At 44.0% G+C, this 16346-nt stretch overlaps 1 protein-coding gene across 1 annotated transcript; it reads right to left on the bottom strand.

Moving 5' to 3' along the window:
• Positions 1 to 8482: 8482 nt before the first annotated feature.
• On the bottom strand, positions 8483 to 11026 carry LOC127321693 (BTB/POZ domain-containing protein At3g50780). Its single transcript, XM_051350719.2, has 3 exons — positions 10804 to 11026; positions 9901 to 10615; positions 8483 to 9641 (listed from the first exon to the last, which is right to left on the bottom strand). Exons 2-3 carry the CDS (start codon positions 10546 to 10548, stop codon positions 8742 to 8744), a joined length of 1548 nt encoding a protein of 515 aa, XP_051206679.1. The 5' UTR covers positions 10549 to 10615; positions 10804 to 11026; the 3' UTR covers positions 8483 to 8741.
• Positions 11027 to 16346: the final 5320 nt, after the last annotated feature.

Below are 16346 nucleotides of genomic sequence, written 5' to 3'. Positions count from 1 at the left end.
AGACAACTAGACTACTATCTTACACAATAATTACATATTTGATTTTGGTACTTTTGTTGTTTAAAAGCTATTGTGGAAGAGGAAGCGAATGAGGTGGTAGTTGATGATGTACACTTGAGGATCATCTCTTGTCTTCTCTATTTACAAATTAAGTGGCATCTCTTGGCATGCTAAAAGTACCACAACGCCAACACTATGTTGAACCCAGTAGTTCGGCCGGGCAGCGGCATGACATCCTTTATGGTGACGGGACATTATACCGCGTCAATAGTATTAACGTGGCGGTGGTGTTTCATTGTGATCTATGGCATCGATCTATGTGCAGGGCTACCCGAGCACGACCCTACCTAACCACCCTCCTCCCCCAGCAGTTCCTTTGATGTGGATCGAGTGAAACGACACTCCCCTCACTCTCTCGCGCCCTCTCCACACCACATGGCCCCGACACGCCGCTGAGCAGTCAGATATTGTCATGTTGGGTTAAATAATCTTTTCGTGCCCTCTCTATCCATTGGAAGTATCAGTGTCCTTTATAGTGGGCAACTCGTATACGTTGTTAGGTGCCGTGAAGATTGCACCCTCCTACATCATATGTCTAAGGTGTAAGCATTGATTAGTTAGATAAGTATGCCGAGGATAAGTGTTCTCTATATCAGCAGTGGCAACAAAGGCTCATTTAAGTCTATCATTATCGCCCAAAGATGAAACCTTTCCGAGGATGAGGAATATCGCCTCTTGGATACCATACCGCAAGCCAATTCCTTTAATGACGTGTCATTTGTGACTCATTTGACAAACTCTAATTTTGTCAAACACAATGTGGTATGTTTTTCAAATGTAGTTATTCATCGTCTTTATTTCTTATTTTTGTGTCCATGATTTGTGGCGGTCTTTTAACTCATTTCTCCATTTGTTTTGCATCCACGACGTCATATTAGAAATTTCCTAAGAAAACGGTTTCCTCCATTACCACCCTGGTGTCTTGGAGTAGGTCGTGTCAACCCTATTGTGTGCAAGACAAAGGTCGATGCCATCTGCCCTTGAACAGAGAGGCGGGCCAAGATTTCCACATGGGTGAGGAGGGACCAGGCTTCATCCGGGTGAGAGAGTGGATTTGGTGATCAGGGGGATACGTGAGCACCCGGTTATCACCGTTGGATTTGGTCCACCACCGTTGGATCCTGCTACTCACTAACGACCACTAACGGCCACTCACTAACGGCCACTACCTCGACGGCCTGCAGCTCCACCTCGCCGGCCATCACCTCGCGCATCTGAGGTCGCGCCAAGTGTCTCCCCGGCCAAGCGCGTCGCCGTGCACCTTCCCCGCGTCTCTCCGCCCTTCCACTCGACGCGCTGGACCGCGTCGATGCGTGTACATTGGTAACATCGTTAGACACGTGTCGAGCAGAGAAGGGGTGCTCACGTATCCCCCCTGATCACCAGGCTTCATCCGGGTGAGGAGGATATACAGGTTGAACAAGTTGTGCTTATCACAATCAAGATTTCAATACCACGGGGCAGCCCAACTTGAACATGATATTTGTGATGGAGAGCATACATATAGAGTGTTCTAGTTATTATAAGTCAATACGTTTCGTATGCATGTCATTTGTTTGATATATATTGTGAACATTTAGGCAATCCTGTCTAGGATGATTGTCAAGATGTTGAACCAATTAACATTGTTAATAAATACTTCCTCTGTTTCTAGATATAAGGTTTTTTTTTGCATGAAAATGAAAGAATGTACATAGAGGGGAAATTATATCAGGTTTGGGCGAGATTACCCACGGACAATTGACACATGAAAATAGAGAAGTTCGCAAAAGATAAGGAAACACAATCAAATACATAAAGAAATTGTCTGCAATGCAATAGACCTTATACTCAGAATTTTTTTTCTCAAAAAACTATACACCTTATATCTAGAAATGGAGGGAGTATATGTTTGACTGACGATTATAAGTTAATAAGTTTCTTATGCATGTAGTTTTTTATATAGCGAGAACTACTGCCATAAAAGTTGAATGAAATCAGCCAAAGAAAACATTAGAAAATAAATAAGTGGTGTGTAGAAATGAAAAAAATACCAAAATGACGAAAATACCACCACCGTGTTCGCTAATAGTGACGTGCAGCGCACCACTACTGGTTCCAATACTGGTGACGTAATGCGCCACACCACTAGTATTACCCATACTGGTGGTGTGGCCATGCAACCCCACCAGTACTACGTACCAGTGGGTCACTGGCTGTGGCGTCATACTGGTGGCGTGCCAGATCCATGTCACCAATGGATAAAACGCAAAGCCATTAGTAGGTTTTATTTACTAGTGTAGGCTCAAATTTTGGCAAAAGGAAGACCAAACCAAGGCAAAGAATGGAGGGTCATTGTCTATATGTCAACTATTTTTCCGACGAAGTAACATGTATCCCCAAAGGATTTCTGGTGGTGCTTTAGGATGAAAGAAGAGTTGTTTATGAAGCTGGTGTATGGTGCAAGGAAGTACCATAACAACTCCATGTTGAAGAAAGACTGCACAAAAATGTATGATTGCTCATCTATTAAAAAATGCATTACTGCTACCAGCATGCTAGCATATGGATCTCCTACATATACACAAGATGACTACTGAAAGAGCAAGGTCTATATCCCGTGTTTTGTGTGTTTGATAACAACACTTGAATGAATTTAACCGTGTGCAAAGATTGTCTTTGATAGATTTGCAGGTGCACGGTGCCCTCACTGAACACGTCATGATCGGAAGACTGAAGCGTAGCTTATAGGTTTTCTGGTTTTGTGTGTGTGTCGCGAGGTGACATGGTTGGAGAGGAAAAGAGGAAAAAGTAGTTTCTGCCTGACCGGTACTACCGGTACCAGGAGCGATAGTACCGCTACCCTACTGGTACCGCCCTGCAGTACCGCTCTGGAAGATTGCACTGAAAAGTCCCACAGAGAGCCTTACGGTACCTCTACGGTACCTTGAGCGGTAGTACCGCTTGAGAGCGGTAGTACCGCCTTGGTACCGCTTAAGTACCGTAACGCAAGTTACGGCACCACCGTTGTGGTACCGCTAAGGTACCGCGCGAGGGTCCAGGAACTCACAGAGGTCATTGCGGTACCTCAAGCGGTACCGCAAGCAGTACTACCGCTATGACTCCACGTGGCTAAATTTGTGGGGGATTTCGAATCCAGAGCGGTACTACCGCTTGCCAAAGCGGTAATACCGGTTGTGCGGAAACTGCACATAATGGTTGGATTGGAGGGGCCCTATAAAAAGACCCCTTCTTCCCCAGCTCGTTTTTAGCTCTTCTCTCTCTCTCCTCCATTATTGCTGGGCTCAAACCTTGAGGATCTCCCCACCTACCCAATCAATCTTGCCCAAATTTGGAGGAGTGCTGGAGGAGGCCCCGATCTATAGTTATACCAAGAGAGATTTCACCAATACTTGCTAGTCCTTGGTGGATCTTGGTGTTAGGGTTCCTATGGTGGGATCTTGGAGGAAGTGCTCCCATGGAGGCTAGCTTGGAGGTTTGCTAGCCCCATAGGGTGTTGGGAGCCTCCTAGTGTTGTGGAGCTCGCCCCAACCTTGTGAAGGAACCACCGCCTCGACCGGTGCCTTAGTGGAGAAGGGGGAGCCCCTTTGTGGAGATCTCTCGAGGAAGAAGGTGAGGCCTTCCTTCGTGGTGTGGCCGTCTAGCCTCTTGTGTGAGACTAGCACCTCCTCAACGCAGACGTACTCCCTTTTGTGGGAGGAACTGCGGGAAACAAACATCGCCTAGCGACCATTCACCCCCCCTCTTGTTCGCTACGATCCATTCAACTACTTATGCATGTTCGAGTCCACAACCATTAAAGCATATGGTTAGATTCTCCATGGCGGTGGCGGAAGTGTTTGGACCAATCTATTTGAGGGCACCAAATAAAAAAAACAAAGCTCAAATCCTGGCATACAACACATTGAGAGGATTTATTGCGATGTTTGAAAGCATTGATATGCTATCCATTTGCTTGGTCACGCTTGTACAAATGTCATACAAGAGAATGTGGTGTGTCAGTTAAAGTTGCTAGACTATGGCATGCGGATTTGGCACGCTTTCTTTAGCATGGAGGGATCTTACAATGGCATCAACATGCTATAACACTCTCCATTGTTCGAGAGACTTGCTGAAGGACATTCATCAGAGTGTAACTATGATGTTCAGGCCTAATTGGCCCCCGGCTCACTAGTTGGAATGAATTGCTATAGAGGTTAGTTTCAATACAATTATCCCAGGGGGCTGATGAAATCAGATGGAACCTCACCAAGAACGGTGTTTTCTCGGTCCATTCATTATATAGGGCGCTTATCATTCCTAGTCAACTGGTTATCAATAGTAAATACATTTGAAAGATGAAGATACCACTGAAGACGAAAGTTTTTTGCATGGTACCTTCGTTGCGGAGTGATTTTAACCAAAGACAACCTTGTTAAACACAACTGGCACGGTTGTAAGAAATGTGTTTTCTGTCATCAAGATGAGACAATAAGACACATTTTTTAAACTGTAGGTTTGCTAGATCTATATGGCCAATCATTGAGATGGGTTCTACCTTATACCCGCCTCGTAGCGTTGTAAATATATTTGGTAATTGGCTAAATGTGGTAGATACTAGGTATAAAACGCTTATCTGGGCACGATTGTTGTCGTATGGACGCTATGGTTATGTAGAAATGAAAAGGTTTTCAATGACAAGAATTCTTCTCTCATGCAGGTCATTTACTGATGTACGACTTTTCTTCGTTCATGGTCGCCACTTCAGCGCTTGGAGGACCGAGACCTCTTTATGGAGGTGTCTACACGGTTGGAGAACACGGTCAGGAAGTTTATTTCCCAACATGGGTGGCTGCATATTAGGCGGATTGAAGCCAATGAAACATAGTCTAGTTTGGCTCTTTCGATCGATCTTTTATATTTTACTTGTTCAGACTTGATACTCGAACGGCTCTGTGCATCTTAGTTATGCAGAGGCTGGGTGTAATGCTTGAATATTTTGAGTAATGAAGCGCCCTTTATCCAAAAAAAATCAATGGCCACCAATACACATCAGGGTACTACCTAGATGATGACATCTATCTAAGACAGTCCATATTTGTGAAGACAATTTCATCTCCACTAGATCAGAAAAAATCTCCACCAGGAGAGTCGTAGGAACGATGTCGAGCCGGGCATTTGGTGTGTGCTCCAAGCTTGTTTATTTTATTATTTGATACCCTACTTTTACCTAGTCAACATATCATATGTGAAAGGTCATGAATATTTGTGTGATCATATACAACATGATCATCGAGAGTGAGCGCGTTGCTACAGTGGTTGATGGTCATCTGTATAATAGAAAATGACCTCTTTCCTAAGTTGATCACCACGTGTCAGCCGAGTTCGCTGATTTCCTCGCCATACATTCGGAAATCCTGTAATGAGCTTAAATCCTGTAATGAGCTTATTCATCACACACTCCAAAATGATCAAGTCGAACAAAATGTCACTTGATCTAGTTGACCTTCTCGGATTTCATTTTACTTAAATTGTATGAATTATTTTATTTCTGGTTTCTGTTATTGCAAAACTTATTTTAAGATGAAACTATGCAGCTTTGTTACAGATATGGTTGAATTTGAGGAAGAAAACTGAAAATAATTTATGAACACGTCGTTTTGTGAGGCTCGCTGGGTGTAGGTTGGTGCTTCTTAAACGATGTCACCATGCGCCGATGCTCCCCAAACACTAGCACTATGTTTGGGCGCTCCGATCAATTTAGCGTTGCATAGGAGCACGGCTGGATATGCTCTAATATAAACATAATAGCATCTAATGATATTATTATTTTATTGAGTACATGATTTTTTCTGTGATACAATTTACAAAAGTTAGGCTTAAGACAAAATATTCTTCGTTGTTTATTTTAGATTTCGGATCTGTACGTAGCTGTGCGTATATTGCTGAGCCTAAACTCTGAAGAAACACCTAAATACAAGCGTAAATTTATGCCCGGTTTTGAGATTGCTGTTTTCGCACGTACATCTTCACATGCTATACACTCACAAAGTCGTTTCATGAAAAATCGATTTGTCGTGTGTGTGACGTGTGTAAAAAAGACAAAATTCAATACTATTTTTTTTACATAGACATACAAATATTGGTTTCCTCGAGAAACTTGACAAACGAGCACATATATTATAGAGATGTACATGTAGATTTTTTTATCAAAATGTTTCAACATTTCGAAATATACTTTTTTGGCAGAGGGAGCATATGCACCTGGGAGCCGAATTGACTTTTCAGTTTTAAACATGCAATTAAGGTAGGCTCATTTTTAAATATATATAGCCACACGGGGTATTTGTATTTTGCAAGGGAAAATTTGTAGATTGGGTAGTTGCACGTTATTAAACATAAAAATTGTACAATCTTCTTGTAGGTATAGATTATTTATTAAAATCCCTGGCTAATCGTATTTGCTTTTGTAGACAGACCTTTTGCCAAAGGGAGTTATTTGAAACAAGTGTAGTCTGCTGGTATCCAGTTTTTTTTAGACTGGCCTATCCTACCCATTCTTGTAATGCAACTTTATAAAACAGTGCAAATTTTCTAAGTATCCCTCTACTGCACTCTCTATCCATCTAGTGCAAAAAACTCCACCCCACTCCTAAATAGTTTATCTTGGTTTAGGAAAATAATTTGATCCATCAAATGGCTTCATGATAAAAAAAAAAATACTCCGTACAACGTATCCTTGACCACAATACACAACTAGGAGACTTGGTGCATAGAAGTTCTTACTTTACTCTAGTTAGGTTCACCGGCTCAATAAGATACTTCACCAATCCGTGCCATGTAGTTCTCTGCTCAGCATTTTAATTAGGCACAACTAGCACCACTCCTGCATACAATAAAAGAAAGCAATAACAACAGTAACATGCAGATGCAAAGAAAGATATTTGTCTATTGCATGCTTACACATATGTTATTGCCAATACACGCCCAGAGTTGGTATCAGCTAATGAGATGATTAGGTACATGCATAATCAAGCAAGCTCCACTGTAACTTGCTGATCTGAGACACACCATGTGGGGCAGTTGGTTCAGCTCATGTTAGGCAGAAATTTAGTAGAGACACTACCTCAGAATTCAGATTATTGAACTTCTGACGTATCCCCAAACAAAAAGATAACTGCGAACATAAAAAATTAGAACATGCCAAATTGCCATTTTAGCGAATAAGCTTTCGTACCAAAACCTCGATCATGAGGAAAAAGGTCACATGTTCATCTTTCCCCCTTCCTCAATCTTTTATAGATACAATTGGAATTTTTTCTTGTTTCATGCAGGAATTGAGCCATTTTCAGGAAAATTCATGCATCCCAGACAAGGCGCGTGGGATCTACGCTTGTTTCAGATTCAATAAGATGCAGTCGAATCACAAATATGTCCCATGAGTCATCGACAATGACGCTTACTAAAAGCATCACATCATGTCATCATCATCAGCATCACTAAATGCTAAGTTGTGTTGCTTTCCATGTCATTTCTGAGGTGCAAGCTTCCACTGATACCATGACACAGAGAGCATCTGGGCCAAGTTGATGTATACAGGCATGGTCATAGGTAGCGATAGCTCCTTTCTTTCTCCTAATCATGCCCTAGTCCTCCATCTAAGGGTTCATCCGCCATCTTTATCCAAATTTAAGTCAGTTAAAGAAATAAAAAAATGGTCCAAAGGAATATATTTTCCACATGAAGAACATTTAGCACTCTCTTTTTCTGTGGGGATTTTTTTTTCATATGAAGATCATGTTGCCCTCAGAGACGAGCAAAACAGAACTCTGATACCTAAAGAAGTAAAGAGAAACATTATATGGTGATGATCACAAATGGAAACAAAAAAAATCTACAATCATGGTACGAATGTCACAATATAAGCAATAAAGAGAAATTTGTCAGATTTTGATGCGCATACTTCTTGTCAGCATCTATCTTATTTTATTTAAAATGTTTCTGTGTTTCACTTATGTTTTCTTGAAATGTTTCTGCATTATACAGAAACCTCAAGTCCTCAACCGAGTTAGTCTAGAGAAACAAAATGTGATAGATCAGTCGGTCAGTGTCATCTAGATCAGCTTGTTTGGGAAGTTCACAAGGAGATTTTCGGGGATTTTTTGGGCTTGTACAAGTTTCATGGGGAAATGTAAGACCTGAAATGGACTATACATGCACACAGTCACCATTTTTTCTATCTGTAAGCTTCTGAGAAAGAGACATTTACTATGAAAGTGACTTCTGCTTTTGTCATATCAGTGAGTGATTTTGAGGGATTCGGGTGGGTACCGGGGCCCCCAGTTCATGCAAGCAACCTTCAGGTAACCATAACAAAGGGAAGTGCTGGTCATATTTGATAAGAACATGAAAATCAAACAGAGGTACAAAGGGGAGGGAGCTATTGGTCGAGGTTTTCTTATAATAACTAGTGGAAAACCATACAGCTTTACACATAGGCCAAATGTGCACTCATACAAATTTCTGGTGCCATCGACATTTACATGATAAGAAAAAAGCTAGCCACCTAGATTCTCACCGGGTTTCAGGTAGTCCACTATCAGATTGACCACGGCAATCTCCGAAAGAATTTATGGGCACAATCTGTCAATCACTACTCTTCCCTATGATTTCAAGATGAATTTGTGTTTGATCATAGCACGTTACCTTGTCTGACTGACATAAGGCCTGACGAAAGTCCTTCTCCACCATACTTCAAACGCCCTCTGTAAATTCGGACAGTTATCGCCTAATTTCAAGAACCTCCCAAGCCATGACAGTAGTATAGACCGCTGGTCTTCCAAAGGAAGTGTCAGGATTGTCTGCCCAATCCCTTCCTCAACGAGCTTCCTATCAAATGACCGGCAGCTGCATTGTAGCCATGAGTAGTCATCGATGAGTGCCTGCAGCCAGACTTGCAGGAGAAGAAGACGAGTGTCCTTGGACGGAAGCATTTCTCCTCTTCCAATGCCAACAAAAAGCCTTGCTGTGATAGAGCTAACTGTGTGGCGAGACGCAACAGGCAATTTTTCATGTAATGAGGCAAGCTCACTTTGGTTTGCCCACATGACCACGAAATCATCACAAATTCGGTGGTTAACCAATATCTCGACCAACCAGAGGAGATTATCGGTCTCCAGAGTTATTTGCCGTGTAACTTGAGAAGGGAAATCTGCTTCAGATGCTTCTGCAAAGAGCAGCTGAAGTCTCTGTAAGCAACACCGACATGAACTGTAAAATAATTCAGAACAGATGTCTGAAGTCCCATACGTGCAACGGCTGCTGTCCTTGAGAAGATTCAGAACTAAGGCTTTCATCTCACGACGCCCCCTGTCGTCGTTGCTCTTCAAGACCATCTCCATAATGTTAGATAAAGTATCGGTTGGTGAGTACACACTGTCAGAAGTAACCCTTTTCAGTAAAGGGCTAACTCCATAGGCTTTGCTCTGCAGATGTCGTATTGACGACACAACGCTATCTTCTTCCTCGCCTACCCAAGGAACTGCTTCCAAATAATCCAAGCATGACTTGACGCAGGCATGGAAACCTAGTGATTCAGCAACCTGCAAATTTAGCCAAGTATTGTGAGATATGCAGGACAATTGACTACATGAACTAAGATTATAAAATATGGTGTTACCTAGTATTGCTAGTGCCTAAACATCAGAACAGGGCAATAATTGACTGTCATGTAACTCTTTTGGAAAATGCAACTCATGCAACTTATGGAAAATGTAACTCATGCAATCTAAGCAAGATGAGGTTCTGCAATAAACATGTCAATATTGAAATGTGAGTTACCATTTCCGAACATCCATATACCTTCATGATGCGGAGCACACGAGACACATTCTGCTTGAGCAGCTTGTGCTTCGCCTCATCGCAGTACATCAGCCCGACGGTCTCCACATAGATCTCTGCATCATCACAGTCATGGATCTCCACGCAGCGCACCGGAGAGCCACCATGACCATCCTCCGAGAGCTTCTCAGCAAAGAATGTGCTGCTTTCGCAGAGCACATCCCTGTGCACACTCATCCTGACGGCAATCCCTTCCTTCCCGTAGAGCATCACCGTCAGGTCACTCGTCTCAGGCTGCCCAAATCCAACGCAGATCATGTGCTGCTGGGCCTCGCCTCCCACGTCGCCAGTCTTCTCCTCCCGCTTATCCGCCGCCACCTCGGCCGCCGCCGTTTCCTGCTCGTCGGGAGCTTCGCGGCGCGCCGATTCGCCGGTTACGGATGGCGCGTTCTGCACGGAGGAGGGCGCCACGGACGGGGGCGCTGACGGGATCTTGCGCTGCTGCTGCTTGCTGCTGTTGTTGCCGGTGCTGTGATGGTGGTGGTGCGGGTTCTTGAGGCTCTTGTGCAGGGCCGCCGGCGAGGGGCAGCACCAGAATCCCTCCGGCGTGACGGCGATCGGCACGGCCCGGACCCTCGCCGGCGCCCTCCGCGGCCTCGATTCCTCCATCCCCGGAGGTCAGTTTCGCATCCGGTTCGCTCGCAATGCGGCCAGGTGAGCAAGATCTTGAAATCTCCTGCAATTCATGCGAAATCAGAGCTCCTGGAGAAGAAGTGAAGAAAGAAATGCATAATGACAAGAACAAGATTCCTCCGCGCCAACCAAATCCATGCAAGGAACTCCGGTTTTTTCGCATCTGGTGCTCGAATGGCTATAACGTTTCATATCAACTGGGAAAACAAGAGCAAGAATGCAAGGTCTCACCTCAGGAACGACCCCAAGACGAGCGAGAACGGGAAGGTGGCTCTGCTTCCTTGACCACCGGCACCTGTTCCAGCTTTCAGCTCAGCTGCCGCAGCCGCACGCTGGTAGCTGCTGCCACTTTCACACTTTGGGCAGGGCACAATCAAGGGGGGAGTAGTATATTGCTGCTCCGTATCCAATGCCTTGTCTCGACCCACTCACAGTGTGCCTGTTTGGGTAACCGAGAAGAAGAAGCAACCAGGCGTGGGTTCTTGTGCCTTTCCTCTCCACTGATGACCTGCCATTTACTCCACTTCACTGCACAGATTCTGCTGTTTTGTTCAGAATTTCAGTTAAGATTAATCTGCCATTGTATACTGTTTCATGACAATTTCCTCCACCAATGGCTCATTTGATTCATACAATTTTTTTATAGGATTTAGGTTTTATGGAAACATTTCCATATAAATAGTTTGATTCATAGAAATATATCCTATAGGAATTAATCCTGTAGAAATCATGTAGTGTAAATCCTATAGAAAAACATTAGAAAATTCTTTTGTATAGGAATTATAAAGGATTTAGGTTCTATGAAATTTTTTCCATATAAGTTGTTTGATTAATAGGAACATATTTTGCAGGAATTAATCATATAAGAATAAACCAATAGAAATCTTATAGCAAATTTTTTTTTTGAAAATTGCTACAATCAAACATATTTCATATCCCATAAAATTTAAGTAGGCATGATATCTCAATTCTATATTTTTCCTATTTCTATGCCTTTTCTATCCTATGAATCAAAGAAACCCTCACACTAGAGTACAATGTTAGGCTAGCCATGGTCAAGGGTAATATATTATCGTACCATACATACCTCTCTTGAAAGCATTTCTCTGATTTATAAATAAACTCTACACGTAGAGCAGTGGCGGACTCAGAAAATTGTCGAAGCCTAGACGCGCCCCAAGGCAGCTAAACTTTTTTTAAAATATTTTCTTTTCTCGGACAAATATATGTATCACATGGGGCAATAATCGTTCTCTTGCTAGTTTTATGCCAAAACATGAAAATGCTGCCTTACTAGATATATAACAACACATCCAAATGTTTATAAATTCAGGACACATTTGAATGTTCATAAGGGATGCTGAGGTCAAGCCCGACAAATTGACGCCTACCGGAGCTAGAGCCGCCAAATGTCTGTCTCACCGGCACTTGCGGCCATTCTATGCGGCTAGGCCTAGGACCAAAGGCGGATGAAGGATTTACATGCAGTTCTCAACCTCGTTGTCGGCCATAGCCTTTGGTAGTTGTTGGGGTAAGGGTTTCTAAGGGCATGTACAACGCTCCTACATCAGCCTTCCCTTAAGAGCTCCACGTAGGACATCTGCTGACGTGGATGTGAGAGAGAGCCCAGAAAGACCCAAGCCTTCCCTTCCCTAAGGGATCTTCTCTTGTTAAGAAAGAGAAGGCATATCTCTGCGTTGTACGACTTTCTTTCCCTTATCCTCGGGTTTTCCAAATCCCCTGCGCCGGACGCTAATTCTTCTCAGTTGGCGCGGAATAATTTTCCTCCCCGCGCAAATTGTTCTTCTCCCCGCGCTAAAATTTCCTCTCGCAATGGCATATATTCCCATCAAATTAGAGGAAGAGGAGCCACAAACCCTACCGCCGCCAGCGCTAATCCTGTCTTTGAAGATGTCCTGCGAAGAAGTGCGACCATTCGTGACCGGGAGACACATACTCAGCTCAAGTCCGATTTAGTCGAGAATATCTGGGATTGTTTTGGCAAAATATAATATTTATTTTTCTTTACTTTGAGTCAGTTTTACTACACAATTATTATGTATATCTTTTACATACTACACAATTCTTATGTGTTCCTTTTATATAATAGTGGCGATATGAATAAATTCACCTTAGCCATGACTTGTTGATCGACTGTTTTTTATTTATTTCATGTACTTTCATATAGGTCTGTATCTAGATAAAATTAAGCAGCTTCTATTTCAACATATTCAACCTCTTGATTCTTTTGTACTCAGTGTATAAAACCTAGGATTTACACTAACACGTAAACGCACCATAGTCTGCACAAATACTGTTTATTGTTGATCCCTAATTTTCTGCAAGCATTTAAAGTGTTAGGGATAACTCTTACTAGCAATAAAGCGTTGTATGAGTTGTTTGTTTTGCTTTCTCTTGCTGAGGTGGAACGCATAAGGGAAGGCTGCCTTCTCCAGCATAGTACATGCCCTAAGCGAGGGAATTGGGGAGTCGGAGGGAAGCTCGGATAATTTGCACACAGGGACAAGGTTTTTACAAAAGGTGCTTACATACTCACCACATGCAAGGGTGAAAATAAAATCGTTACATTTTTTCAAAGAAGGGGCCATAATTTAGCACGCCCGACCATATTTTGTCTTAAGCAAGAGAAATACATCTGGTAGAGGTTAGTGAAGATTGGCCACCAGCCCACCAAAATATTGTGACGCCGGTACATTAAACGGACGAGCGAGTAAAGTTTTCTCTTAACTTTTAGTTGTGGTAGGGCTGTAGGGGTACATGACAGGTTTGATATCTGGACGAGTCAAAGATCAAAGTGATCGGAGATTTCGAGTCATGGAGTGTAAAACATCTTTCTTGATGTATGTATGTAGAAACCAGGAATTACTTGGCGTGTTACCTTTTTTATCAGCCCAAGAAACAATCATGCATGAAAAGGAATGCCAGCGGCAAGAAAAGAAGTGGGGTTTGTCAGGGAAAAAAGAAATGAGCACATCACCCTTTCTTAAACTAAAAGGCAAAGGCATGCTAAAAACTTAGGGTATGGTCAATGCATAGCTGTAGGGGTGTTGCCTAGCAGATTTATCTTGGTTCGGGTGGTCCAAATTAGGTTTGGATAAGGATGCAGTCTCTTCAGCCATAAAGTGAAAACTGAGTAAAAATGTGAGAGAGAAAGATAAAAACCAAATCAGCTTTTGAGAGAAAGATATATTAATGGGATCATAACATGCCACGCATATGTCAAACGTTTTATCCAAACCTAATTGGACAGCAGACTGTCAAGCAAAGCATTTGTTCTTATGATAACTTGATGGGTTGTTTCTTCTATATTGTTGAAGAGCTTCTCATTCCTCATTTTCCAAAGGCACCAAAGGAAGGTAAAGATGTTGTAAATGGACGTGTGATGATGATTCAGAGCTAAGAGCTGCAAAATAGTTGTATGAAAGTTTGGAGAATTTTCAGTGATCAAATCCATTCTAAGATACCATGGTGAATGAAACCAAGCAGCTCGAGCAAAAGTGCAAATGAAAAACAAATGAGTGACACTTTCCTGAAAACCACACCTGCAACAAATAATCGTCGGCGGCCAACTAGGGATTGGCCGCCGCCGCCGATTTACGGCCTCCCGAGATGCGCGGTTAGTCTCTATCGAACCCCCGTGACACGCTAAGGCTGATGGTTGTGGTAATTTTCTCAGAGGACCACCGGAGCTAGCTCCGGTGATGAGCTCTGCGGCGGTGCTCTCCGTCGAAACATCAATCACGAGCTACAGCTAGCCAAATGATGCAAATAAAAGGGCTACGGGTGCGTATTCATACCCTGAATCTAATGATGTGATCGGAGACGACGATCGTTGACGGAGACGGCGAGGAATTCGCCGATTCTGGCGAGGTGCTGCGGAAGGGAACGTTGAAATTGGGTCGATTCCTTGCTCCCCTGGATGCGTACTTCCTTACAAATGCTCTACACGTTGAGGCGCATCTCCTGGACCTCCTCACGGATGCTGGGGCGGCTCCAGTCGTCGGGTTCTTCCTCGACTCCGGTGGCTAGTAAGTGAAGATGGCGAGAGATTGAGAGTGATTGAGAGGGATTGGGATGGCGGAGATGAACAAGGGCAGCACGACGGTCTTCCTGGTAGTGTTATAGGGCTCGAGATGGTCCGTAATGGCAGCACGACTGCAGTGTCCGATTGAGATGCTCGGCGATGTCGGCATGGTATTTGGGCGTGAATCTTGGCGCACCGACTAGCAACGGATGCCAATGGAGTTCTCCTCGGCTCTGGGATGGTTGTTGGCGTCCGAGGTCGAGCTTATCGACGATGAGGACATGGCGACCGACATCACCGTGCTGTCGAGCTTGGAGAAGAGGACGAAGACGTTTCTCTTCTATTTTCATACCGCTTCGGTGGTGGGTTTGGTGGGGCTGGCTCGTGGGTTGCGGCTTGGGCTGCTCGTGGGCTTGGTTGTTGGGTTGCTGCTGACATAGGCATTCCCAATGGGCCTGCCGAAGAAGGTACCCGGGGTTTACCGAAGGCCCATGACTCGAAGAATATCAAGCCCGGAAGCCCAATTAACTGTCGATATGGAAAGATAGAATTGTATTAGGAATAAAGACTTGTAACCAATACGGGACGAACTCGAAGAGTCTCCCGGAGTTTGTAACTTGTGTAATACGAAACCCTCGGCTCCGCCTCCTATATAAGGGGGAGTCGAGGGACGAAGAGAGGATCGATTCATTGTCAACACAACCCTAGCTTTTTAGCAGTCGAGTACTTTTCCGGCTGAAACCCTCGAGATCTACTTGCCCTCTACTTCCACTAAAATCCTAGTCTAAAACTTGTAGGCATTGACAAGTTAATACCTTGTCAATTAGCGTCGTCTGTGGGAATTAGAGGCGACAAGGAGCTGATCGCGATGGCACGTTCAACATCGTCGACATCTTCGGTGGCAAGCAATGCGATGGATGGAGGTAAACAGATCAAAACTGGTCTCGTCGATTTTGTTCCTCACCCTCCCGCCCGTTTGGATGCATATGCCTATCTGGAAGAGCCAATGGAGATGAAGTTCGGGAGCTTCTACTTTTGCGTCGGGAGAGAAGGATCACATCGTTTAGCGGCACCGATCCGTTCGGGACCGTTAGCGGTTGGTTCCGATTCCTCAGAACCATCATCGTCAACCAAGTCGAGCGGCGGTGAAACTTCATCGACAAGCAGCATCAAGCCCGTCGCCGGTGGAGATCTCGCCAATCTGTTCGGCGGGATGCCGTTCGGGTCGTTCACGGACTCCGATCTGGACAGCGATTCGGAAAGCATCGATAGCTTTAGCTTCATCGACAAATCTACCCTTATTTGGGAGGTCTTCGCCGATCGTTACGACGGTGTCACCGACCCAGAGGATGATCGCTCAAGGCCAACATACCGTCAAGTTTACGTGATTGGCGAGTCAAGTCATCCAGAGGGCGAAACATCAGAGGCTTTCGATGATTTGGGAAATCCATACATCGATCCCGCTGATCTTACGTGAGGCTTAGGCAACAAGTATGTCGGGACTACACCAAGCTAGAGGTTGGAACTCCCGCAAGCAACTTGGGACAGAGCGACAACAACCTTGAACGGTACAGATCCGTTGACCACCGCCGCTACGGTGGAGGAGTTGCAAGCATACTGATGACCCACAAGTATAGGGGATCGCAGCAGTCTTCGCGGGTAGTAAAACCCAATTTATTGATCCGACACAAGGGGAGACAAAGAATACTTGAAAGCCTTAACAGCGGAG

The sequence above is a fragment of the Lolium perenne genome, chromosome 5 (assembly GCF_019359855.2).
Source record: "Lolium perenne isolate Kyuss_39 chromosome 5, Kyuss_2.0, whole genome shotgun sequence".
NCBI lineage: Eukaryota > Viridiplantae > Streptophyta > Magnoliopsida > Poales > Poaceae > Lolium > Lolium perenne.
The sequence above is the reverse complement of the archived record's forward strand: the minus strand, read 5'-3'. Positions and strand labels throughout refer to the sequence as shown.

What these genes read in the sequence shown, in the direction of transcription:
- LOC127321693 (XM_051350719.2), bottom strand. Translation starts at nt 10,548, where the DNA reads ATGGAGGAATCGAGGCCGCGGAGGGCGCCGGCGAGGGTCCGGGCCGTG. An exon ending in GTGTGCTCCGCATCATGAAG is followed by an intron (nt 9,642 to 9,900) that starts GTATATGGATGT and finishes CTAAATTTGCAG; the next exon opens with GTTGCTGAATCACTAGGTTT.